The sequence below is a fragment of the Drosophila willistoni genome (assembly GCF_018902025.1).
Source record: "Drosophila willistoni isolate 14030-0811.24 chromosome XR unlocalized genomic scaffold, UCI_dwil_1.1 Seg105, whole genome shotgun sequence".
Lineage (NCBI taxonomy): Eukaryota > Metazoa > Arthropoda > Insecta > Diptera > Drosophilidae > Drosophila > Drosophila willistoni.
Genome location: NW_025814054.1, coordinates 2,608,176 through 2,636,159, shown reverse-complemented (window position 1 = coordinate 2,636,159; position 27,984 = coordinate 2,608,176). Strand labels below are relative to the sequence as shown.

Here is a 27,984-nt window from a genome sequence, read left to right as displayed (position 1 = left end):
CGGAATGAAAAGAAAATGAGAATGGATATTGAACACTGGGGAACTGAGATACTACAGTGCGGCGGACGGTACGTTTTTTTCTCGTTTTAGGACGTTAAAATAAATGCACTCAAAAATGCCAAAATGCCCGCAAACAAAATAAATAAAAATGTTATTGATATTTAGCGAATGGTGGAGCCAAAGTCTAAGGCAACAACTGCTTACTTTAACTGCAAAAGGCTATGTATGTACATGTATATAGACAAAGCCAGAGCCAAACGCGTGCTGCATCCTGGACCACGACACTTGCGGCCATTCAAGCGATCAACAGCAGCAGCTCTTTTGTCTATGATATGCTTTATAAACATGACTACCATTCATTGAGTTGTTGTAGTACCCTATTAAACCCAAGGGGGCCAAAACGGAGTATACCGAATATGCTGAAAGATCATCAAAACAAAAGATATAATGCAAAATATATATTCAATTTATTACGTTCAGTTTATTGTAATTCTATCTCAAAAAGACAATTTTACAGGGTAACTGCAAGTTGAATTTAATATGCAATATGAAACTTGGTTTAAGCCATTTTCATTTTTTGTTTGTTTTTTTTTTTTTTGGCGATTGGTTTTGCGGAATTCAGGTAGTAATTTTCATTTAAATGCCATGTGTTTGGGCATATTTTGCGTCTAATAAATTCTTGTCGCCCCTCGCTTGGATTAAGGCAGAGATTTCAATTAATATGATTTATATTTAGATGATATTTAAAAGGCAATTGAGAGAAATTCAAATGACTCTATTCGCAGAGCTCATCTATTGCCAAGAAGAGCGACAATTTATAATGCACAACATGTGCAATCAACAAATTTGCAGGCACATCAACTCATCGATTGGCATCGATCTCAAATCATGTTGCATCTCACATCTTGGTTAACACCATCGACGGTGGGTGTTGCCGCCTCATAAACATCTATCATCGCACAAAAGAGCTTCACGATCTTCTCTCTGTCTCCCTACAACTAGCACCTGTCCCCAGTCCCCAGTTCTCAGTCTCAGTTCCCAGTCTCAGTTGCCGTCTCTGTCCAAGTGCCCATTGTATTCAACTCCAACCGCCTTAACTGTCAACGACGATTAAATATACATTTGCATAAATTAGCCAAACGCGTCTTTGAGCGCAAAGGTGAAAATTAAAGAGCACAGCAGCTTTAGAGCCCTAAAGAAAAGAAATCAAAAATCAAAATGAATCGAATCGAATGAAATGCGTTTGAAATGAAATGCCGTAAGAAACTGGAGAAGGGATACCGATGATGATACCAGCAAACAAACACACAGTGAGAGACCCAAAACTTCGATTCCAATTCCAATTCCAATACCAATACCAAAACTTCAAATTTAAGTTTCGTCGATGACTTTTGTTCATCGACTGGCAGCAGCTGTCACATAATTCCGCTATAAATTCTTATTGAGTTTGGACTAGCTGTTGATTTCAACACCTTAGATAAAAACCCTACATCCAAAGTGGCGACGATGGAGTGCGGATCGGTAAGGTACGGTACGGCTTTGGTTTGGTTTCGTTTGCTTTGGTCTCAGTTTTCAGTTTCAGGTTCTCTGCTTTGGTGCTCTCCCCCGCTGCCGCTGCCGATCTCCTCCTACGCCTGCGCATATAAACTGCTTGTAATATGCGGCTATTAATTTAAAATTACAGTTTTACAAGCCAAAAAGAAGAAGGCGATGATCAAGAAGAAGTAGAAGAAGAAGAAAAACGCCGAAAGAAAGAGAGAAAAATTAATGGCATACGCAGAGATTTACAAGGCAATACTGAAAAGAAGAAATCTGAATCGATATGCAGGCGGAGACCATAAAAGACCTCAGGGTCGCCAATACAACAAACGAACTACAAAGCCACTTAGATATTTTGGCTTTGATAAGAATACGCCGGCAATATCATACGGGGCATCATCAGCATCGGTTGCAGCGGCGCGGCGTCGGCGTCGACGTCCCAATCTCTTCATATCTCCCTGTGTTGAACAAAACACCAGCAAAACATACGCTTAAAAATGCATTTACAGTTAAACTCAAACAATTTCAATCGATTTCATTCACGGTCAACAGCCATCAGCAACTAATTTATGTCCAAAAAGGCAAAAGATGATTGAAAAACCAAAACAGAGAAATGGGAAAATTCGATAACAACAAGTGTGCGGAAAAGAAACAAAAACCTAATAAAAGTATCCTTTTTTTTCACGGTGGCATACGGATGGAAAGGGCTACCTGGTTGGGCTACCGCTTGTCCTGCTGCCGGTGCTGCTGCTGTTGCTGCTGCTGCTGCTGCTGCGTGGGAACAATCATAGATAAGGGCAATATAATGTTGCTGCTGCATTTTCATGAGCCATGAGCAGCAGGTGTCTTGTTGTGGTTGTTGTTGCTGTTGCTGCTGCGTTCCTTATTTTCTATTTTCGAGGCAATTAAACGCACAGAGCGTTTTGTCAATGCGGATGAATGAATGGATGCCGAATCAATCCGTTAAGTCAAAGTCAATTGGCCAATTGGTGATTCGATTGCCCAGTTGGAGAATTGATATGTACACTGCACAACAAATTTGATTACAATCCTATATGCAAAATATGTATTTACACTATTTAAACTATGAAACAATTAATTTATCCATTATTTTGCGGCCATTTAAATGTTTTCAGTCCTTGGACATGGCCTGTTGGGTATAATTAATTTTGAGGCTAGTGTAATTTTGGTATTGAGTTTTAGCCAAGCACTTGTCGATTGTTTGTTGGCGGCTTACTTCTAAAGTTTGTTCCTACGTTTTGTTTTCTGATTTTTTTTAATTTTATGGCCCAGGCATTTCAATTGGCCGTTCTATGAAATTAGCACCTGTCGCTGTCTCTGTCTCTGTCTTCATTCTTGCTCTTGCCCGTCCTGTGGTCCATTTTAAAGATAGAAAAAAAATTCCGCAAAATCATTATGCTACAATCCATTCGATTTGGCCCAAACGCTAATAGAGCAATAGCTTCCAACTAGATGTTGTTGTTGTTGTTGCTGCTGATGTGCCTGTTGCCTGCATTGTTCGCGTGTAATAACTCCTTCAATCGATCTGAATCCGAGAGAGCTCTCTGAAAGATAGCGGCAGATCAATTGCTGCCATGGTCATGGCATGAAAATTGCATGCTTTCTATTTCAGATGAAATCAACTGACAATGGACACAAGAACACCGAAACGAAGAGCGAAGCCAGCCAACACTCAATTGAGTGCGCCTGGCCATTGTTCTCCTGTCGCCGCCATCGTCGTCATCGTTTTCGCTGACGAACTTTCGCAACAACAACAACAACAGCAACAACAAGTGGCCAAGCCGCCTTTTGTGCAATATTATTAACAGCGGCAACAACAGCAGCAGCAGCAGCAGCAGCCAAAGTTTGAGCTCTCAATCGAGCGTTACAATTTTCACAATCTTCCAGCGATTTGATATGCCAAAGATCACCGGCCCCCATATTCAAGTTGCATAAGTTGCAACCAGGCAATCTGGCAGCAAGGCAGGCAGTCGGTCCGAGGCACACGGGGCAAAGAAGTCCGATACTGACCAGTGATATTGTCAAGAAAGAGGGATAGAGAGGTAAAAATATAGAGAGGTGGTGTAGAGTGGAGTGCAGTCGAGATTTTTATCCAGATACCCCTCAATGTTCAGCTTATGAAAATCAGATTCTGAATGGCCAGAAGAGATGAGCAAGTGACTGGCAAAAGTTTCAGCTATTATTTTTTTGCATTTCGAAAACGGCATCAAGAAATTTTGTGTAGAACCTCCTTATTCTTTTTCGAAAACGTTGTTCAATTCAATATATCTCGATTTTTCGCATAGTCCCCTAAGATATAAATGTGAAATTTATCATTTTGCTTCAAATCTTGGGATTGATTTTTAGTGTTTATGGGCATATTCATGAAAAACTCAACCACGGAATCCAAGAAAAAGAACCTGAAAATCCTGTTATTTTTGCCATTACAGTAAAGCTTAAAGGGTTAAAGTTGGATATTTTTGGATAGAAATAGAGTGAATGTAATTCAAATTTTTGTAAGCGTTTTTGAGTTTGTATTTAAGATGAACTCTGCACCTTTTTATAGCCACTTTTCGTTAATCACCTTTAGAGTTGTCTTCTGTTTGTAAATTCCGAGGATCACTGGGAAGAATCCTATTCAAAATAAAAGAACAGGAGAAATTTTGAAAAACTACAATTTTAAAGCCATTTTTCATAATATTTAAAGTTCAAAATTATCACTTAACTAGCAGTGTTGCCAAATTATTAGCCATGATGTCTAAAGCCATGTTAACTTAAAGACGTCTTTGTAGCTGTGAAGGCTCTGAGTATACTCAAAATACTACAACAAATTTTTTGTAGTACAGTGTGAAAAAAATAATAAAATTTATTTACATTTTGAAAGTTGTATAAGTGACCGCAGAATTACTTTAATATTGGCTACATACAATTAAGTCAGTACAAATGGAACAAACAATTCTCAGATTTTTCAAACAAGCCGCAAATATTATTGTGGAACAGGTTTAAGTTTAACATCTTGAAAGTTCTTAAGAGTTTTTAATCGAGTTTTGATATTTTTTTAACGCAAATGAATTTCCAAATGATTTATTCAAAATGTTCAGGATTAATGATTTTTTAAAATATTAATAAGAGCCTTAGAGGCACTCTTAAGTCTTAATTCTGCCTAATTCTATTCATTTTATTAGATCAATGAGAACTGAATTTGCTCTGAGAAATTTAAAAGCATAAATGAAAGATCGTTGCAGAAATAACTAAGGAACAAATTTTAATTCTCTTTTCAAAATATCGAAATGTATTGACATTAATGGAACATTTTTCCGTTTTGTAATACTCCATGATGGGCATCTCTTTCAGCTGAATCGCAGGTTGGCTTAAAAATCGTACAGCAAGTTGGAGTCTCGGCATCGAGAGTCTTGTAGTCAGATCTTTGCCGCCATTGAGGGGGTCTGCTCCTGCCACAGTACCGATCTACTTCGATTGGGATATGTAAGTTTTTCTCCCTCTACAGCCGCCTTTGCCTCAATATCTGTATCAGCAACTGTGTGTGTGTGTGTGTGTGTGTCGGTGTGTGAGTGTGTGTAGCAGGCATTAAGACAATTTATAGCCGCTAATGTGCAAGTAAAACCCACCGCACAATTGGCTCGATCAGCAGCAGCGCAAGCAGCCAGCAGCCAGGAACTGCAAAGGGGAGCAACATGAGCTTCCGTTCCGTATCATTTGTCTATTTAGTTGCGGGGCTCTGTGCTTTTCCGATTAACTTTTTGTTGAACTTCATTACGAACAGCGAAAATGGACTCGACTAGGCAATTTGTTGTGGATTCGGGGGCAGCCATTCACACACACACACACACACGAGGTGCACGTACATACATATATGTACATACAGAAATACTTAAAAAAAAAAAAACATTACGGGTACAAATTGAAACAGTGGCCCCTGCTAAAACACCTGCAACATCTTCAATCTACGTGTGCTACCGCGCAGTCCAACCATCTTTATAGGATGTATGTTTGTATGTACCCGATGCTGATGAAGTTCCCAGGAAGCCAGAAAGGCTAATCACAGGCTACCTTTGATTAAAGCCAATTGGAGCTCAGTCATCAGCAAAGAGGAAATTAATATTTTCAACAAAATTTCAACATAAGGGTTACTAAATCAATCAGACAAACTATGACCATAATATACATACATCATATACATATATGTATATACATTTGTGACATGCAAAATGTGCAATTTACTGAATCATTTTTGTGGCACAAATATAAAATGAATAAATGAAAACTTCAATTATATGGCATTTTGTGAGTGCCATTTACTATCATAGTATAGTAGTTTCTACATACATGCATACACATACAGATGTATGTATATAGTTTTTATATGCATGAAATTTAAAATATAGTGCCGCATCGTCATTAATTTCGCTTACAATATTAATTACCATCAAATTTCTCATTCCGTTGATTTGTGGTCGCAAAAATGTCGAGGCAAAAATGATTTTAGCCGCAGCAATATACATAAAATAGTCTCAGCCCACAATGCTGGCAAGGCATAAAATATGCACATGCACATTAGAGTGTACGCCACACCTCACACCCTCCCCTCCCCGCCCCTATCCCTCTCCCACTGTCTTTCACTATACATTTCTATCTATCTCTATCTGTCTCGAACCTGGCCTAGGCGTTTGCTGTTGACATGTTGCCGTTGTCTTCTTGTTGCTGTTGCTGTTGCTGTTGTTGCCGCCGGCATTAAATTAGTTGTTGGCAGCAATGCTACCTGTCTTCCATCCCCCTCCAATCCGCTACCACCCCTTGTTTTTCCACCACTTTTGGCTAACGATGCACTCAAATACAACGCCGACGCCGCCGCCAACATTCAAATTCTCGAACCGTCCTGTCATTTGTCTTCTGTTTTCTGCCCCCTTCCCCTTCTAATGTATCACAACTTTTGCGTTTAGCAAAGAAATTATGATTTTTCTTATGTCTTTGTGTAGATTTTTATGCCTGAAAGTCCAACAATTGTTAAACATCTTGTATACAGCAATCAGCATAGAGTCAATATAATCTCATTACCTAGCATTATTATAGTTTTAAATACTTCACATCAAAAGAAATAAAGATAAAGGTTCTCTTAAAAGTAATTAACTTTTTCAATTTTTTTTTTATCTTAGGACAACAAAAAATTACGCATTTTACTTTATTTCAACTGCAAATTCTTAACTATTTAATTAAGTAAGTCAAAATGCCTGATAACATGGTATATAATATTTAAAATTTAATTATATTTTGCAATTACTTGAGAAGGATTTGAAACTAAAAATAATTGAAAATTGATCAAATTGATTAGTGGTTTAGAATATAGTACAGTCAACTTACATTTCATATTTCTGTCTGTGGTTTGAGAATCGTGACATTTTCATCACTAGCAACAGCAAACAACGTTTGACATTCCATTATCTTCCATTTCTCTATGTTTTCAATCGATTTCATTTCGAAGTTCAAAAATCACTTTAAAAAAAAAAAAAAGAGGCAATAAACTTTCTGACACCCCAAAAAACAATATGTTTTAAAGGTTTGAATATAGTTAATACTCATTGGATAATTATTCAAGCCAGTTCTTGTTTTCGTGTCGTTTTCAAAAGTATATATGCATATTAATTCGTACAGTTTTCGAACTGACAATCATTTTCTATTGTTAAAGCAAAGTTCTAAACATTTTTATTATAGTGTTGGCAAACTTAATAATTATTTAGACATACAATTATTTTGCCAAATAGTTTTCATTTCATTGATCGAAAAACGGTCTTAAATCCGATTCCGACAAAATGATTCGAAATAAAAGATGATGAAAATTATGACATTGAATTTCAAAGAAACCAAAATTTGCAGTGCAAATAAGTAAAATAAACCAGAGGGCCGGGGCTAACTTCGACCGCGTCAAAGTTTGTATACCCTTGCAACTTTTATGGTAACTCTTTCCTTACCTATAGCCATCAAAGTGGAAAAATGTTTAAGCTAAAAAGGCTAATGTTTGCGAAAGAACGGCCTACAATCTTAGCATAGGAAATAACGAAGATATTGATCAAAGTCACTGTTTTCCACCGATCGTTCCTATGGGAGCTATATGATATAGTAACCCGATCTTTATCAAATTCGGCACAGTCATTAACAGATATATTAAACTAACAAATGTTTAATTTGAAAGCAATCGCGTCAAAAGTGACGAAGTTATTGACAAAAGTCACTGTTTTCGAAAGATCGTTCCTATGGGAGCTATATGATATAGTCACCCGATCTTGATCCAATTTGGCACAGTCGTTTATATGTGTAATTAACTCACCAATATTAAATTTCATGACAACAGCTCAGAAAATAACGAAGTTATTGAGAAAAGTCACTGTTCGTGACTTTGCCTTTTGTATGGGAGCTATATGATATAGTGATCCGATCCGGCTGAATCCGAGATATACAACGCCTGCAGTATATACAAGCCTACATGCAAAATTTCAGCTCTGTAGCTCCAACGGTCTAGGAAGAGTTTGCGTTGATCCAGACGGACGGACAGACGGACGGACGGACGGACGGACATGGCTATATGAACTCGTCTCGTCATGCTGATCAAGAATATATATACTTTATATGGTCGGAAATGCTTCCTTCTATGCGTTGCACACTTCTGACCAAAATTAATATACCCTTTTTGCAAGGGTATAAAAATATGTATAAATAAATAAAAAATGATTTTTATTCTCATTCAATTTATTTCGAATTTTTATATAATATTGCAATGTAGTAGTCTTCATTTTTATTTATTTATTCGAATTTGTTGTTTGTTCAAAAGTTATGTGCAAATTTACGAATTTTTCGAGATCTCAAAGATTTATTTGAGTTTTAAGAACTCGGACACTCTAAAAAATACTTGTAGGTATAGTAAGTAGACTAATCGAGTTTGATTAAAGATTTGATTGAGAAAAAAAGATTCGCAAATTAATTAGCTACTTTAACACGTGTTCAAAATATTTATCAACATATAAATTATTCAAAAATCTGTTTAAAAATAGACTATATAAATAATTCTCATTAGGTGAGCCAAAACCGATGATTCTAAGCTACAGTCTACTGGTATCGGCTGACGCCCAAGATGTGGTGCAACCTCGCATCCACCAATTTCCGATATTAAGGATGGGAAATATTTAATGCTAGTGACCACCTCCACAGAGGTTTGTGGTGGCTATCTTATAAAACCTCTGTGGGTCATTACAGCAGATCATTGTGATCGCAGTGTTAAGAAGGAGGATTTACCCATCGAAAGAGCTTCTAATCAGGAGGGTCCCCATGCCATTTTACGCTATGTTCGACCCGACTTCACTATGAATACTTTGAACATGGATGTGGCTGCATTGCGTTTGTCATCCCAGATGGTTGGTGCAAATGTTGAAACAATTGAAATCAAGATCATCCGTAGCAGTTATACGTGTACATACGGTTTGGGTGCCCATGTGGTCGATGTCATCCTGCCGTTCAATTTATTACGGTATTCATCGCATAACCCATTCAATGACCCTATCGAAAGGATGCATGTGATGGTGATTCTGGTGGCCTTTTGTATCATTTAATTATGGCTGCTCGACAAGATTACCAGGTGTTTACACTAGTGTGCCCCAGATAAGGAATTGGTTCTTAAATATTGTCGAAGAGCATACACGTTCTGACTCCTCGAATAACTCTTCATGGCCATGAGATGTCAATTAGAATAAATCAATTATATAAATATTTTAGGGGTGGGCAGCGATGCAGGTTGAGAGGGGCGTTCGCGATAGTTCAAAAACTTTTCATAAAATACAATTTGCAAAAAAAAAAAGAAAAAACTTAATGTCAGTTTGTTGATTAACTGATTACTTAATTAGACTTAGGGAACAATCCAATTAGCCATTCGTCATCTTGATGGTAATTTAAGGGCTTATCAGTTTTCAATTAGACGAGGAATGCGCCTTATACGACTGGATATAGTTGCATATGCATATATATATAAGCGTGTTGCCAATTGAAAAATTCAGTTTGTAAAATGTTAAAGCTATTCGTTGGGTTGTGTCTGCTGCATTTTCTTGAAGGCTCCCCACCACACGGTAAAATCGTGGGTGGTGACTTTGCTTCGATTGCGGATTATCCACATCTTGTAAATCTGAGAATCAAGGGTATATACCATGGCGGTGGCTCTTTAATAACGCCAACTTGTGTGCTCACTGCAGCCCATTGTATATTCGGACAAAATGGATTTATCAATAATGTCGCAGTTCATGCCCAGCAACAATGTCTGGGTGACCCTGTACTCGAGGAGCAAGTGCGTACGGTCTTGTATGCTTCGGTATCGCCAAATTATAAACATGGCATTAGGAACTACGATTCGGATATTGCAATCCTAAAATTGACGCGGCCCTTTGATATAACAGGTAAAGCAAGTTTGGTTAAACTTGACTTTAATGAATTGCCAGCCAATGCGAATCTAACCGTAGCTGGTTGGGGCTCGACCTACCACAAAGAGCTACAAAATCCGAATCAATGTCTAAAGGCTGCCCAAGTGCATTTAGTCCCGCAGCAGGAGTGCATAACGGAATTAGGTAGCTTCAGTCCTGTGACAGAAAATATGTTCTGTGCTATCGGGGAGAATGCCACAGATACCTGCCCAGGTGATTCCGGTGGACCCATACTATTTGAGAATCGACTGACGGGCATTGTATCGTGGGGTGTTGGCTGTGGCCTTGGTTTGCCAGGTGTTTACACAAAGCTTGGCAGTCCCGCAATGACATCGTTTGTCAAGTCTGTCATAGAACGTCATTGTTGAAAACAAAAAAATTTTAAATAAACGCTCATTGTGTCCTTAGTCCCCTCTTCCCTTTGATGGGATTATAATGTACTTCGATCGAATCACATTAAAAGAATTGCAACATATGAGTTAACAATAATTATAAGAAAAATGTTTTGATTCATGACAATGGGAAGAGAAATTACTCTTTAAATTGTCCTCCAATTTATTTGCTTCTGATGCTGATCGCGCATAGTCAAAATTTCATTTGCGATGGCTTTTTACAGTCTCTCAAATGTGTCCTAAGTGCAGCATACTGTGTGTATGGCTTTAGATGAGTTTAGATGAGGTTTTAAGCTTTCACATTCCACCGAACTATTCACCAAATAATTTTGACATGGATGAGCCTAAGTCCTGGACAAGTGGCCGAAAATAATCGAGAACCTTCGATCCAATTTCAAACGGCAATGGTGCGAGTGTTGTCTATGCTGGGCAGGCTCAACTTAGTGATTCCATGGCATGCGCTGCTGTGCGTGGTCTTAAGGATTCGTGCTCTGGTGATTCAGGTAGTCCACTGGATTATCGGGGACAAGTGTGCGGTATTGTGTCCTGGGGACTTAATTGTGCCCGCACTAGCTATCCGGGCGTATACACCAATGTGGCAAGTGTTCGTGTTTGTAAGTATACAACATCCTATGCTATCCTATGCTTTTTCTTTCATTAATTCTCAATGGAATTCTGACATAAATTATGTAATTTTACTTGTTTTATATAAACGTTCGAAATAAGAAACACGGTCCTCAAAATATATATACGAGCATGCAGTAAATGATTAGAAACAAACATAAAAAGCATCAAAATTTTTCAAGAACTAATTAATTCGCCAATGTAGTGCATATTTTAAGTTCCAGCATTCCTTGAAATTTGAAATGAAACTTATGACACTTTTTAAGGAACTAAAAATGTATTCGACGGAAGATGTCTATATTAAACAACGAGAGTTTGGAAGAATAGTGTTTTTATAATGGGTATAATGGTCACACTAGACTAAAAATCTCTATAAAGTATATTTGGGATTTTCCTTCTTTCGTTGCTAAAAACAGACAGAAATGTTACGTGGAATTAAGGTTTCTACATTTTTTGTTGTCCGTTAACTTTTTTCCCAAAAAATGTGTTCGTTATCCAAAATGTTTGTTAACCGAGGGTCCACTGTACTTCATTCACTTGGTGCATGGCTTCATACCTGATTTTATAGTCCTATTTTATTTTGTAAGAAGACAATAATCACTTTGGGATTTCATGACAAAAGGGAAATTGTGAAATCTGACCGCAGTGCGCTGCCTAGAACTTAAGTATGGTTATATAACATAAACATATATATTTGGGTCATTGGTTTAGATTTGAGACAAAGATTAAAGCAAACGAGGACAGTTTTGATTTTGATAAATGGAACACTGGGTGGCACACGAGTCTTACTAAGCAAATACAAACAATTATCACGAATTCATTCATGTATCTATGTATGTACATTTGTGTATACATGGGAAATGTCCGATACATTTGTCAGGTCACTACAAATTGCGTTTGCGTTTGACGTTTGGCGTTTCTAGCGAAACAAATTTCGCACTCAAAATGCGAGTACGTGTGGGCAAGCAGCCGCTGGCCATCGAACACCTGTCTTGCATTTTAACTTATTTTTGGCGGTGGTTTTTAAGTTTGACGTCCCTCAAACAAATTTCAGCTCCCGCGTTCCTCCGTGTGAGTGAGTGAGCGGCTACTCAGCTTGCATATAACTTTGCTTATTAGTTTGTTGTCATTTAATTGGCCAAATTATTATGTAATTAGTAGCCGCAAGTTGACCCAATTGGTGAGGTAGTCTTATCTGTTGGTGGTTCGTGTTTGGCGTTTGGTGGGTCGCTTAGCTTCTAGGTTTCTATAAGGTACACACAAAATACATTTTTGTGGCACATGTTTGTCGGCACGTTGTCGACAGGAAGTGCCACTATGATTGCAAAATGCACATAAAATATGAATGGGAATCTTATGGAAAACCAAGAAAAGAAACAAGAAACCAAAAAATTCAGAAACCAATTGAGGGCATTATGAATCTGTTATTGGCTAATATCAAGAAAATTAAATATAATTTGCAATAAATTAAAAATTGTTGTCTTCTTATGAAAGTATCGGCTTATATACTTCTCTTGTTAAGCCCTGCAAGATTACTCTTTACCAAGATGCCAAAGTAAATACCCTTTTCCACCTAAAAGGGGCCTACTAACTAACAATAGTAAAGTAATGCAGTTTAATCGAATGATTTTATGTTGACCATGTATATAGTTCATTGGATCAAAGCGATCATGGATATCAGAGAATGAAATGCTGATAGTTTGGGTCTTCAAGTAGGTCAATGACCCCAAGCACACCAACAAAGCTAAGAAATGGTTTACGGACAACACCATCAAAGTCATGGAATGAGCTCCACAGTCTTCGGATCTCAACCCAATTGAATCCAACATCTAATGAAGCATTTTGGATATATCATAAAAGAAAGTCGGGAGAGGATTCCGATTAGTATACGCCAGGATTTAGTGGATAGCCAATAAAGAATACTCAACAAGATAGTTGAATACCCTTGTTTTGAATAAAAAGTAGTTTTGATTTACATTTAATAATAATAAATATGCTTAGAAGTTAAATCTAATTATCAATCTTTAAATTTTGGCAACTCCCTATGATACTATTGTTTTCACCTCATCTGAAGATCTTAGAAAACTTTGAATATTTTCTTTCACTTTTGTTACGTGTACCGATCACGTGATAGGCAAGCTGTTACCTCTCAGTATGGAATTCACGATTCATTTGTCCAGCTGATGGCTTGTGGCTTAAATTCTTCATATGCTGAATCCTACATTTATGTATTTTATTATTCTAATTGCTTGCACGAGATGGCCAGAAAAATTTGATCAGAAAAGGGCTCCAATACCTCGGACGTAACAAAATTGATGATGGGATAGTTGAATCGAGAATAGCCCTGCCCTTGATATTAGCAAGGCGTAATGGCCACCCAACCTTGGTCCTGCATTTTCAAATTGGAATTATATCTTAAGATCCCATTAAAAATCGAGAGACCGTTTCTGGATCGGCCGCGAGATATTTAAAAATTTTAGCAAGACATTATAATTTTTTATAAGTAACTAAAAATCGACTTAGCATATACACCTGTGAACGCCTAGTGTGAGAATTCAGATAAAAACAGGCCAATGGTCATTTTGAACAACATCTTCTGGCTATGCCAATCCAAATAAGCCACCAATTAATATGTCGAAACAATCAAAATTTACTTTTAGGGACTTGTCATCTGGTTTGGGGACCCAAAATAAAGAGATGGACTTCAAAGATTAGGTGGGACATATGGAAATATAATAATAAGAGAGGGCAATGAGGCAATAGTGAAATATATAGAGTATTTGTTTATTTTCGTAGTTGCTTTGATTAAAATTTGTTTCCTTTTTTTTCTATTAATATATGTATGTATATTCATTTGTTTCTATCATTTTGGGCTTTTTTTTAAACTAGTTTAAAATATTTATGGTACTTTTTTTTGTGATATAATTCAGGATGGATGACTTACAGGTTCTTTAGAGGTCCATCGATAAAGCGCTTCAACACGTGATTCCTGGCTGGAAAAAAAAAATTGGTTCACAAAAATCACTAGAAAAAAAACCCGCAAAACTAAAGGAAAACACTCATTTGTTTTGAAATTATGTAGGTCAAGATCATTGCACTAACACTCTCTCAAAATTTTGTTAGCTTTTTTCTTTGCTGTCTTTTTTTTCTCTCCCTTATAAAACTTTTCTGGATAATGAGCAAGGGCGTTAGAGAGAGAGAGAGCCCACAAATTATACGGTACTTTCTTTTTGTTTTCTCCCTTTTTTGTTCTTGTATCTGATTGGGATAGCACAACCAGAGACGATTGAAAAGTACCGCTCATTACTTCCAATTCGTCTTTCTTTCTTTTTATTATTTCACTCTTTAGCTTTATGAAAAATATTTGATCTTAACCTCTTCTCCCACAGTTGGTGTTCTTCTTTTTTCCCGATTGTTAAATTATTAGTTAGCACAAATAAAATTTAAATTTAAATAACCCTCCCCCGTTGGAGGGTTCTGCCGCTCGTCGTTTGGCTTCTACTGATTCTCTCTCAAGCTTTCAAGAACAAAAGCTTCGCAAAACATTGCCTCTCCTGAGAAGAAAATGTTTTTTTTGACAACCTCTTCAGATTTGTAGTTACTCATTTCGCACTGCGGCGTCAGTTTGTTTTTTTTTTTTTTTTTGGTAATTGGACTTCTTTGTGGGGTTGCAGCAATATTTTTTAACCTATAATTGATATAATTCTAGACCTATTCATACATTTTCTATACTACAGCTTTATCTCTTAATCGCTGGAAGGTTCTGAAGGCCCGAGAAAAAACTTTGTGGTAGTATCCTGCGCACTGGAGTCTTATTTTGTTCCTGTTTGAACTGTTGATTTTAATATAAACATATAACATGATAAGACCATATATATTTTGTCTATCTTTTCGTTTTTCACACTTTTCTTTAGGGTGCTGTACAGATTTCTTGCTAGGCAGAATCTTTGGGAAAAGTATAGCGACGTTGTTTCCTTTATATACAGTTGTGTCCACGAATTTATGACGTTTTGATTTTTGGTATTGAATTTTAATAAATGTAAATGTGTTCATCTTAGTTTGCCTGGCCAAATATTTTTTAAGTTTTTTCTAAAATCTTGAATATTACTGATAGAAGTATGAACTCTTTGAAGAAGTTGTAGATCTAGTTCAAAACTAAAATAAACTGCTTACCAATAATATTCAATTTAGCCGCAAATATTCATTTCAGGGTCAATTGAAATTCTGAATTGAGTATAGAATTCTTAAGTCATTTGCCAGATGCCGTTTTACGACACTAATTTGTACTTAAGAATATTTTTCCTTTAACTACTATCTAAAGGGAATTGAAATTTCCGTCCAATGCTATATTTTTTTTTATTAAAATCGGATAAAAATTAGATAGCTTTCAACGCCTCACAAAATCAGGTATTTTTAAGCCAAACTGCAAAGCCATCTCCATCTCTTTTTGCAAATAGGACAGGCTTACACTTAATTTAAAAATGACATTGTCCTTTACGGAATCTAAAGTTTTTAAATCGCCCTGGAAAGAGAGTGAACTGATTCTCTCCGATCTGGATTCGACAGCCTTCAAACAAAAAGTTTCCTTTCACTCTCAATAAGACCAATGTACCCTACTTCTTGGCCACCATTCACCCTTCATACGTTTATTGCCTGTATACATATGTAAATATATTTGTTCAATCTAATTCTCATTTTTAAAGAATTTTAGTAGAACGAAATGCAAAACAAATGAGTCTTATTTTGTCTAGACCAAGTCCGAGTTTTAGGACGAAATTATTTCCTGTAACCGACTTTTCAAAAACGAGAGCTGCATCATTGCAGACTATTGATCATTGTCTCTACATATTTTCTCAAAGGCTTCGAATCCAGTTCCAAGTTGATAATAAACATCTGTCTTTTACCTTATTTTGTAAAGCATAACAAAAAAGATTGAAAGTCAATGGAACTATCTCTACACCATTCGTACAAAAAGATGTTTGAAAACTTTTACCTTCAGGATATATCCTAGGTGCCCTACTTCGACTTTGATCTAGATTCAAAACTTCACAACAATTTCTATTGGAGCTGTTGCTATGCTCAATTCGGCAAAGTGTCTAATAGAACATTGATTGATTGGACACACGACCAATATGATTAGAGCCTCCTTCTGACTGGCATTGATGCTATTTTTGAATCAGAGTTCTATTTAAACAGCCGCGAGAGGTGTGAGGCAAAAATACACCCCGACTAGTTGGAGGTGTGTTTTTTCTTTTCTTATGTTAGCATTTTTACCACTTTCAATTGACCAGTCCAGCCAACACCCACAACAAGCGATTGAATTTTAACACATTTATGCAAGATCTGGCCCAGAGTCGTCAATTATTTGTTTGTTTGGGTCTTCTTTTGGTTTTGGTTTTTTTTTTTTGGCAAAATTCCGCACGTAGTTTACGAGTATATTGAATTTTTTATTCGTGTGCGATCCATTCAAATGGGACACTATGTCGGAGAAGGTCGGCTTTCACCTAGTCACCGGTGGTTTGATTGCCAAATTGGTTGCCAAACGATTGGTAAATGAGAAGTCGGGAAGTGGGTAAATGAGTGGCGGTTAGCGGCCTTGCCAAGTAATCTCATTAAATGGTCAAATGAAATTATGACATGGGTAAGCGCACCTAGAAAAGGTTTATTGCCGCCGCCTTTACATAACGATGGGGGCAGCTGGTCGGTTCAGGCCCTTTTCATAGAGTGTCGTCGACGCATCCGTTCAGCGATTCCGGGCACGTGCCTTCTTCGCTTTCATTTGAGTTTTCATTTGGGGACTCGTTAGTTTTCAAGCACATGTGCTATATGGCTACACGTTCACGTTCAGTTGGCCAATGTTTTGAGTTTTGGTTTTGTTTTTGGTATTGGTATTGGTATTGGGTTTTTTGTTTTGTTTCTCTCGGATTGAAAGCATTATAAAATCAGGCAATTCGATACGTTTCAATCACAGTCAAACGACAGCAACAGCAGCGAACAAACAGCAGCGGCAAAGCCTTTTTTTTTTCTTTGGATAATCTCAACCTAAGCAAGGAATCTCTCATTATGAAGGTATGTACTCAAATGGAAGGGTTTCCCCGGGTTTCACCTGTGAAATGTGAATTAATCCTTCATGGTGATGTTTTCTTCAGTTTTTCATCTGTTTTGTGGCCTTTGTGGGCATGGCTCAGTGTGGTCTCTTGCCCCACTTGGAGCACCATCACCATGAGAATGGTCTCAGCCATCACGATGTGGATGTGCCGCATTTCGTTGATGGGGATATTCACCATTCGGATGGCATTCATTTGGGACATCACAGTGCAGCGATTATTCACGATGATCACCATGTGGAGCATCCAGTTTATCATCATGATGACCATCATGTTGTCGATCACCATCATGTGGATGTGGCTCCAGCTCCGGCGAAAATTGTCCACCATGAGCCAATTCATCATGTGGAGCCAGTGCATCATGTCACCAAGGTGGTTCACCATGAGCCCCATCACTTCCTGCACTATACCAATCCCGTGATCGATCATCATGTTGTCCATCAGAATGCCCACATTGATGAGCATGTTCATGCTGCTGATTTGCCCCACAGTAAACTGCATCATGGCCATTTCTATGACCATGATCATCATCATCATCAAGTGGCTCATCTGCATGCCGCTCCTGTGGTCCATCATCACAGTCACAGTCACTCCGCCCTGGTGCATCATCGTGCTGCCTATCCTGCCCATTTGGATGTGCACAGCCATGCCAATCTCTTGTCCTTTGCCAAACATCATTTGCACGGTAAATACGGCAAAGTAAGGATCACCGAGACGCATTATTAACCCTAGAAAAAGAGAGAGAGAGAGAGATTTCCATTCTCATCCATCCAACAGCTCATTGCTCTAATTTTTAATTTATGAAGCCTTAAGTTTAGTATAGCATCTGATTATTTTTTTTTTATTATTCTTTGTTAATCACTCGAATAAACGAGTTGCATTTTTTTTCTTGTCCGTAAAACATTTTCAATTTCTCATTTTTCCGTCTCCATTTCAAAGTTCATCAAATCACCCACTGAAGCCTTCAACAAGTCGCTGCAAAAGCGAACAATTTATCATCCACTCGCGAGCCAAAAGTAATTTACTTGCAATTTAAAGATAAACAGGCGCGATAATGTCTACAAAGCATAAACGTGAGTTGACGCCTACAATCGCTCAGAGGATAGAGAGAGGCAACAGACCGGGGAAAGCGGACAGAGACAGAGACAGAGAAAGAAAGACATAGAGGGAGAGAGAGAGAGAGTGAGTAAAGGTGTTGCTGCGGCTAACACTACTACCACACGCCATGCGATCCACTGCAGCAACGTGCAACATAGAACAATTGCAGCTAAGCAAGGCACGATGCAGTTTCAGTTTCATGTTGCCACAGTGCGCAGTCGACCCTGACAAACGCTGACTCTCTGCCTACCTTCTGAGGGCGTCGTGGCCGGGCCAAAAAGCGCATGCGCAACACGTGGCTCAGTCACCAGAGCCAGCGGTGCTACCAGTCAGACAGCCAAGCCAAGCCAAGCTAGGCCAAGACAAAGTGCAACCAAGCAAGTGTTGCTGCCTCTCCTGCTATTGCTTCTGCAATTTTCCAGTCGTGCGCCAGCTTAACGCGTGCCAAGCTGATTTTCATTTTCATTTGTTAAGACGAATGAAAATCAGATGCGGGCTGGGGTGGGGAAATATGCAAAACTGAATACTATTTAATTGTGACATCCTCTTTACTTGGTTATTAAATGATAGACGCAAACTATGCCATATTTATGCAGATGGCAAACTTCATGACCAAGTCATTATGCCCATACAATAAGGTAAATAAATATTGCTAGCAAATAGCTTCTAACACAGCGGCAACATTTGCTGCTGCTGCTGTTGCTGTTGCAACACATATGAACGCTCATGTTGCACATTGTCAATGTTGCCAAAGTTTGTGTCTCTTTCTCTAGCGCCAAAACACCAAAAAACGAAGAAAAAAAAAAGAGGAAAAAAATTAGTCGTGCCACACGAAACTAAACCAAATGCAGCACGATTTCTACTGACTTTTGTCGTGCGTTGAATAGGATAACCAAATGTTGCTGATGTTGCAGTTGCTGTTGCTGTTTCCATTGCTTACGCTTAACACCTGACACAAAAATAGAATAAATCAGAGAATACAAAAGCTTAAAGTCTCTTTTCTGTCTTGTTTCTGAGGGTGTCTGGTGTTTGTTGGTCGCTGATGTCGTTGAGGGTGGAGGGAAGTAGCAAAAAAAGAAGAAAAATATAATAATAAAAAAAAAAGCTGTCAAAAAACATTGATGCGTAAACACCCGCCGCCGCCTCGCTACGATTAAAGCCAACGTAGTGTGGAAATGCTAATGGTTAAGGCCAACAAAACTTTGGGTGTTCGTTCCGATGGCGCGTGATGGCACTTTGGTGGACTGACTGGGAGACAGAAAACCAGAGAAAGGGAGATATGGCTGAGAGTTGAAACGTTTCAAGTCAGACAATGCCACAGTTTATATTGCAAGTGCAACAGCAGCAGTAGCAGCAGCAGCAGCAGCAGGTAACTGCCTGTGCCTGGTCATTAGCAGCATTGCAGCTGCAACAATCGTTGTTGGTGGTGGGATGGGGGATGTGGAGATGTGTTGCTGCCGGGTAAGTACAGTAGCCAGCAGCAGCAGCAGCAACACCACGGACTCTGACTCTGACTCCGACTCTGACTCTGACTCCAACTCCGATTGCGAGTCGTCTGTTTGGCAGCGTAATTGTGTTAAAAATTACTCAGGCATCTTAATCACTTTGGTAAATATTTTGCTTGGCCAGAGACCGACGACGACGACGGCGGCGGCGACGGCTTCAGCCTTAGCCACAGCTACGATGAACGAGGTTAATGCGCTGCAGCTGCAACAAGACGAGAGAGAGAAAAATGGGGGGAACAAAAAATAAGAAACACCAAACTGAAGCGTCGCCAACAGCAAACGCAAAATGTTGCTAGCTCTACCCCCTACACACGACTCTCTCTCTCTCTCCCCTATCCCCTCTCCCACCTAGCCATCTAGCTGTCGTGTGGGTGTGCGTGTTGCAAGCTCAAGACATGCAAAGTCAAAAAAAAAAAGGAGAAACAAAACCGAAACGAGCCAAGTTTCATTCATGAAATTGCCTCGATTGGTTGTGCGTTGCAGGAGTGAGTGAGGCAAACTTGATTGCATGTTCGAGCTCAGTTCATTTTCAACAGCATCAAGGATCAAATGCATTAAATACGAGAACGAGACGTTGCCATCGGATGTTGCTTCACTTTACAGAACAGAGGGAAGCTAAAAAAAAAAAAAAAGGAAAAGACAGACTTTACTACACTTTACTTGCAGTTTGTTGTTTTATCAGGGCTGCTCATCTGTTGGACTGTTGGATAGTAGTGGGGCGACCATACACACAGCTCCTCTTCTCCACCCCAATCACCTTCGATATATGTATATGTATGTATAGGGTCCAGGGCGGGTGGCGCACCTGCGGCAAACTGCTTTGCAATTATGAGATTTTTTCTTCTTTTTCCTTTTTTTTTTGTTGCCGCCTTTCTGAAAGGCAATGCGAGTTATGCTAAATAAAGGCTGACTACCTACAGGAGCGGATTGCCGATCATAGCCAAAGGGTTAATATTGTTGCTGGCAACCAAAAGTCCGCTACTGGCGTTGAGTGTAATCCCTTTTCTGTTGCCACGTTGTCGATGTCGATGATGTTGCTGGCAGCTTCTGTTGCGCTCAGTCAGTCAGTTGACTGCCGCTGCTGTTATACTTTCTCTCTGTACGTACCTGAGCATCAGCATCATCATAATTTAGACTGCAATCATCATTATCGTTGAGTCCGTTGAGCATTCTTGAGCAAAACGCCCGCACGTAGTCATTTTGGGGGCAGGCAGGAAGATAGAAGGAGCAACAGCAGCAACGGCAGCGGCAACGGCAGCAGCAGCAGCAGCAGGAGGTGCAGGCAATGGCCACATGCAGCAAGTAAATGTCAGGCAGGCAGGCAGTCAGTCAGTGTCCGAGTTCGAGTTGGAGTTGGAGTTGGAGTTCCAGGCAGATTCATTGGGCAGAGGCAGTGAGTAAGTCTATCATTCAGTCAGTCAGTCAGTCACAGCGCAAAGTTGCCAGCAATTTGCTCAAATAAAAACGTAAAAAAAAAAGGAAAAAGCAAAGAAGCAACTTAAAAAAACGAAACGAAAAGGCAAACTGCAACCCAGGAAGCTGCGCGCATGCGTCTTTGGCAGCATATAATTGTCTTTTGGTGGCTGCATAGCATCCCTCTCCCTCTCTCTCACTCTCACTCTGTCTCTCTCTCTTCATCTCTCTCACTCCAGCTGCTGCTGCTGCTGCTGCTGCCTGTCCATGTCCGGCGGCAATTGTAATTACCGCAGTTGCGCCTCCCGTCCGTCCATCGCTGGCCAACGCCTTCGCCATCGCCCATCGCCCATCACCCATCTTCTGGCCATGGAGTTACTTGGACAAATGCGCAGTAGCCTGGCATTTCAGATACAGATACGCCTGCAGTTTGTTATTACGGGCATTATTTTTGCAACCCTTCAGTAGGAAACTTCCCCCCCCCACTGCTCCCCCACCGTTGCTCCCATAGTTGCTGATTGCATTTAAAGTCCACCATGGCTCAAAAACGAAAACGAAAACGAACAAAAAAAACCCATAAGAGTTGCGCCCAACGAACCAAATTCACAAGTAGGTTTATGCATTCTTCAGTGATTGGGGCAACGTCTTTAAGTATTTATCCCCAAAATCAAATTAAGTGTCGCTCGAAAAGATTGTGAAATATGTCGATAATATCGATTATCGATTGATAATCAACAGATTAATTATCTAACCTCCCTTCTTTATCATCAATATTGTAATGCGGTCATAAGTATTAATGAAAATGCACTTTCTGTACCGTCAGTTTTCTAAACACTGATGAAAATCTCCCTACTCTATTGATCTTTAAAATTATGAACATTGATGAAAGTCTCAGCAGAACAAAGGAATAGCTTAGATATACCTGGCCATATCCCAACGAAGGGGTGCAGACTAGGAACTGAATAGGAAAAAATAGATGTATTAGGTAAAAGAACAGAAAACTTTGAGCAGATTACAGTGTATGTGAGGTTGTAATCAGAGCAGAGGACCCTACAAAGTTTATGCAGGTCATAACAATTTAGAGTTAAAGGGATAAATGCAGTAAGTAGGCAAGTAGCTAGATGGTCTACGTAGCACCGGTAGATAAATCTGAGTCAAGAATCAAAAGAAGTTTACAAGAATACGAGGGCAAATTAACATTGCGATCCCATCTTAAGGCATAAAGTGCCAATGGTAAGAACTACTTTTGAATGGATTCAAAACTAATCTGCTGCGACTCATATTTGAGGTAACCAAATTCAAGATCGATTCTCTCAAATATTGTAAGCTCCAATGGAAATCAATTTGCCCCACTCTAAGACTGCAACCAGCTCGATTTAGTAGGCGAGAATCTGGCTTTATAGTTTAGTGAGTCTTTAATACAATGTGATTTTTTGTCTGTCTTGTAATCGATTACTAATGATTTGGGCAAACTGTCTGTGAAAAGCGGCTACGTTGTAATCGAAAAATGTAAGGGACTGGAATGGATACGGGGTATATAGTTAGAACTACCCAAGCTACTACCTCATCAACGGGTGAGACATCCTTTACTAACATTATTGTCACTCGATTTGGAATCAAAGAACTCTCAAAATAATTTTATTTGAACGCAATTCCATGCCCGATTAGTAGCTAGGATTTTGTATAGAAGAACAGTTATTTAACCGTAAATTACGATTTAATCGCACCTCTTCTCACCGCGCAAAAAATTAGTCACTAGAAGTAGGAACTTGGAGCGCCAACGTAACTTGTTTTAAATTGAAAAAAACCACGTGCCTCAAACAGTATGCAACACATTTTTTTAACAATTATTAATATCGTACTATGTAATTTTGTTCTCCTGGTATATACTTATATTTCCAGTGTAAATTTTGGCGTGTTCGCCTGGTGTTTAGTTTTTCTTTCGGTAAAAATTGTATCGTCCGTTAAATTGAAAAAAACAAACCAACTACCCCACACAGTATGCTATACTGTTTTGATATTAGAAAACCTACCGCCTCTTATCTGTAAAAGATCCTGGAGGTTTGAACTAAGGGAGATTCTTGCCTTTCCTCTATGAGGAATCAGCAAAGTAAGTACTTAATCACGATTTGTCTAGCAAACGAAAAATAAAGTATTAAAAAGTTGGAATATTATAAAAATCTTCTTGAATATACATATGAAAATATGATAAACATATGATGTGGTTTGGTCCTTTGCCTTCACATCACTTACCTTATATTTTAATCCAATCCAAACTGATTACGGATGTATGTATTCTCGTCTGCATTATCTGTGATTAAAATGATAAAACTAAAAAGCAACTTCATGAAACTAAATAATGAATATGAAAAATGTTAGTAATTAGCAATTCAAATCAAAAAACGATATAAAATCAAGAACATAATAAGAACAAATAATCTCTAACTATTACTAAAACTTTATTTACCAAACTCCCAAAAATAAGATATTTTTTGTCATGAATTTTCATATTATTTTATTCATTTCATAATTTTTTGTTGTCATCTTTTTGTTTTTGATTTTACTTTTGGTTCGAAATGTTTTGAAAAGTTGTAACTAGTTGGAAGTTAAACTAATTAGATTATAATACAAATAGTTGTAGATAATTGAGTTAGGTTTGATTTGAAAAAACTTTTTGATTTTTTTTTTTTGGTTTTTTTTTTGTTTTGTATTTTCATTTGCATGCATAGAGTTTAAAAAGTTTTAGTTTCTGTTGCATTCTAGTTTAATTGTAGTAATTGAATTGCATTTCCTTTAGTTTGCTTTCTTTTTATGTTTTTTATTATTATTTTTTATTTGTTTGTTTTTTTTTTTTTGGTTTTTCTTTTTTGTTGATTACTTTGTTGTTTTTGCTTTTGAGAGCCGCTAAGGATTGTCATTTATTTGACTAAGAAAACATGAACTGAATTAAGCAAATGTATTTGGGCTTTTTGGTTTTTTATTCCTGTTTTTTTTTTTTCATTCTCATAGCACCATAAAACGATATTTAAAAAGTCTTACTCATAATCAAAGACATTACTTTAGAGGATAGAAGTAGGTGATGGGTGATGGGTGGAGGGGAGGGGGTAAAAAATTATAATAGGTAATAGCAATTGGAAGATAACTTGATTTTCTTTTCTCAACTAATATCACAATGTTGCCTCACTGATTCCATTATCCTTTCGATTTTTCTTGCTTCTTTTTTATTTCTCTCTCTCATTCATTTTGCTCGAACTTAAGAACTAAAATATCATTTCTTATATCAATATTCTCAATATATTGACTATGTGTCAATAATTATAATTTGCATAAATCTTGGATTTAAAGTTCTTAGATGCTAAAAGGCAAAATGTAAGCTAAGATTTTTGAAAAAGTCTTTTTATATATAAACATATATGTTTATATATATGTCTGTATGTATATATATATATTTGTGTATATATATATATATGTATGTATGTATATGTAAAGTTATTGCTTTAATTTACAATTTATCTTTGTTTATATTAAAAATTCGAAAAGCGGTATAAAAATATGGTTTTTTTTTATATGTTTTCTTTTTATTTAGTTTTAAGAAAGCAATTTGAGTAAAATTTTGAAGATGAATGAAAAATTGTATTAAATTGTTTTTTATTAGTTTTGCTTTTAGTTGTTGTTTTTTTTTTTAATAAATATTTTTTTAGATTTTCTGGTTTTTTTTCAAGATGCAGCAGCATTTAATGCTAAGTTTTAACTTCTCAGAAGCATTAAGTTGAAAAATCTTAAGGTATATATATATATATATCAATATATATTTATGTATATATAAGAATGATCCATTTAATGATTAGTCAAAAAAATTGATTTCAGGCAAAAATCGCACAATTTACAATGCAAATAGTTCTTGACATATTAAATATGTATGTATGTATGTGTGTATATCTATATATCCTATGGTACATACATAGATATACATACATATGTACCTAGTATATATATATGTATATTTTATTTCTCCCCTCCCTAACCCTTCTTATAGTTTTATTTATAATTATTTTTATTTAGTTTCTGCTGTTTGGAGTATCAAAAACGCAAAAAAAAAAGTGAAAAAAAAAACAAACACTTTATTTTCTTGTATGCATTTGTAAGGCACTTCCGTGTGACGGAAATATATAGGGGAATATATATATACTCTATACAAAATATCATTTCAATCTCATCTGGCTAACATTGTGGGCCCAGGCTTAGGCTTTACCTTCTTCTTTTCTTTCTTTTTTTTTGTTCATGGTTTTTTTTTTTTGGTTTTTGTGGCCGTAAATTTTGTTCTTCCGTTCCGTTTTTGCTGGAATGGGTCCAACAACCAGTAACGATAACAACAGCAACAACAACAACAACAACAAGTCTTTAGAATTATGTTGATGAAAACAATAAAGTTCCGAAACTTCAAACTCAATTTTCGCGCTACAATTACAAATGATGGCGATAAATTTTGCGTGAGAAGGGCGGAGAAAAACTGGGGGGGAACAGAGAGGAGAGGAGACAAAGAGGAGTAGATGATGATGACGATGGCCATGGCGATGGCGACACGCGTTTGCCTGGCTTGGCTTGTTTAGAGATTTATGCGTGCAAAAATCCGTTGCCCCGTTGCAAGCTGCAAATAATGTCAACGAGCAGCAGCCAAAATGATGCACGACCCAGCGCGGATTATGCAATGCGGCTTCCCATCCAAAAGACTATTTGCCATAGGTAGTTAGAGAGAGAGAGAGAGAGGGGGTGGTGATGGGGGGGAAAGGAGTATAGACCTAGGTTCTGCTTGTAGTTCTCTGGTAATGCACCCAACTCCTTTGCTTTGTGGTGATAAAGTGGTGCCACATGCAACATACAAACACATAGGCCACTCTCGCTTTACCCTGATTTATGAGCCCCCAAACAGCAGACAGCAACTGCAACAACAACAACAACAGCAACAGCAACAACTCCAACACCAAACCAAAGTCTGTCAATTAAAGTTGCCACCAAAAGCATTCTCATTGCTTAATTATGCAGCAGCAGCAGCAGCAGCAGCAGTAGGTGGTGAGGAGTAGCATGTGGCAGTCGCCTCAAAAGTTCAAACTGTGCCACCAGTTGGTGCAACTTTGCAGCTGGTTCGGTGCGGTTCGTGTTTTCATTTTTCACCACCCCACGCCGTCCCCCACACTACCCCACCACCACTTGCACTTATTAAGGAATTAATTTAGTCATTGTATAAAACAAGGTCAAACATTAGCCGGTAACTGCATTGCAGCAATCCCAGAAGAGCCCCAAGAACAAGCTTCAAAGAAGGAGGAGGTAATTTTTACCGCCCCCGCATCCACCACACCCACCACACACAGTCTATGCCATCTGGCTCGGTCCTTCGTGTCGTCTGGCCATTAAAGATCCCCAAAGAAATTTTCATGTTGTCGACTTGTGGCCGGGTCTTGTCCGGGTTCGTTCTCTTGGGTCCACCCCCGACACCAAAAGCGTGGGAAAACTTTGCTAAAAACTACACCCACTCCCACTCCCACTCCCACTCCTACTCCTGGAGTGCTGCGTGCCTTAGTGCCATTTCGTGTCGGCTGCTGACTGAATTGTAAGCAAATTTCAATTGCCTAAAAGCTTGTAAGCCATTTTCCGATCCAAATTCGGTTAGATTGAAAAAAAAAAAAATGGAAAAGAAAACTGAAAAACCAAAAATGAACCAAACTGAAATAGAAAAATAAATGATCAAAATAAAAAGAACTCAATATTTGTTTAAACAATTTGTTGTTTTGTATTTCCATTGTTTTTTTCTTTTTCTGTTGTATTTGTTGTTGTCTTTTTTTTCATTTGTTTTATTTGTGTGTGTTTTATACTAACAACTAATCATAACCAACTATTACATAAATTATTTCTTAAAAACAATACAAAAAAAAATCAATGATATAAACCAAAAAAAAAAAAAATAATTATAATAATTTAATTAAATCTAACAATAAATCCTAAATTACAGCTAATAAACTAATAATATTTAATAGGCTTTACGATAATAATTTTTTTTGTTGTATTTTGTGTTTTTTCTTTTCTTTTTGTGATAATAAATAACGAAAAACTTCAACTTTAACCGCAAATATCTCCAAAAAAAATTAAACAAACATTTCTCAAATGGTGGAGCAAACTGGAAGTGCCCTTGTCTAGGGGGCGGCGGGGTAGGGGAAGGGGGGAAGTGTTAAAGGGGTGAAAACGTAAAAGGTTTTTATTTCATTTCATGAATAAATTGAAACAGTATTCTTTTGTTAAACAAAATAATAAGTAAGAAATTGAAAACGCAAAAATAAAATTAAATAAATAATAATCATAATAATAAAAACGAAACGAGTATTCGAAAAAAAGAAATGAAATAAGGTTAAAAGAAGAAAAAAACAGAAGAAATAATTGATTTAATTTCATCATAATAATGTTAATAAACATAGTAATAATAATATTTTGTGTGTAACAATATTTTTATGGTTACAATTTAAATTTTGTGGAAAATTGTGGAAATGTTTTCGATTGGGGTTTAATTTGTGCCCTAGGGAGAATTCTTTATGTTCTTCTCTTTTTCTCACACTCTCTCTCTCTCTCTCTTTCATTGTTATGTCTTTTTGTTGTTGTTGTTTTTTCGGTCAGTGTGTGGAAATGAAGGATAATAGTATATATAGTGGTATATAGTGGGATAAGGAAGGAAAAATTAATGAACTAGAATTAAGTTAATACAATTTTGTTGTATATAAAAGTTACATGCTATCTGCTAAATATTTATATTTGTGTGTAAAGTAAATTAAATAAATTATAT

At 37.5% G+C, this 27,984-nt stretch overlaps 2 protein-coding genes and 1 pseudogene across 2 annotated transcripts; all 3 read left to right on the top strand.

Annotated features, from left to right (window-relative positions):
- The first annotated feature begins 21 nt into the window (after positions 1 to 21).
- LOC124460589 lies at positions 22 to 9,282 on the top strand (annotated as a pseudogene).
- Positions 9,283 to 9,607: 325 nt separating this feature from the next.
- On the top strand, positions 9,608 to 10,505 carry LOC6645117 (trypsin 3A1). Its single transcript, XM_002067846.3, has one exon. The coding sequence runs from the start codon at positions 9,608 to 9,610 to the stop codon at positions 10,382 to 10,384; it is 777 nt and encodes a 258-aa protein (XP_002067882.1). The 3' UTR covers positions 10,385 to 10,505.
- A 6,545-nt stretch (positions 10,506 to 17,050) lies between these two features.
- Positions 17,051 to 17,940, top strand: LOC6645116 (histidine-rich glycoprotein). Its single transcript, XM_023177227.2, has 3 exons — positions 17,051 to 17,101; positions 17,182 to 17,477; positions 17,670 to 17,940. Exons 1-3 carry the CDS (start codon positions 17,096 to 17,098, stop codon positions 17,863 to 17,865), a joined length of 498 nt encoding a protein of 165 aa, XP_023032995.1. The 5' UTR covers positions 17,051 to 17,095; the 3' UTR covers positions 17,866 to 17,940.
- Positions 17,941 to 27,984: the final 10,044 nt, after the last annotated feature.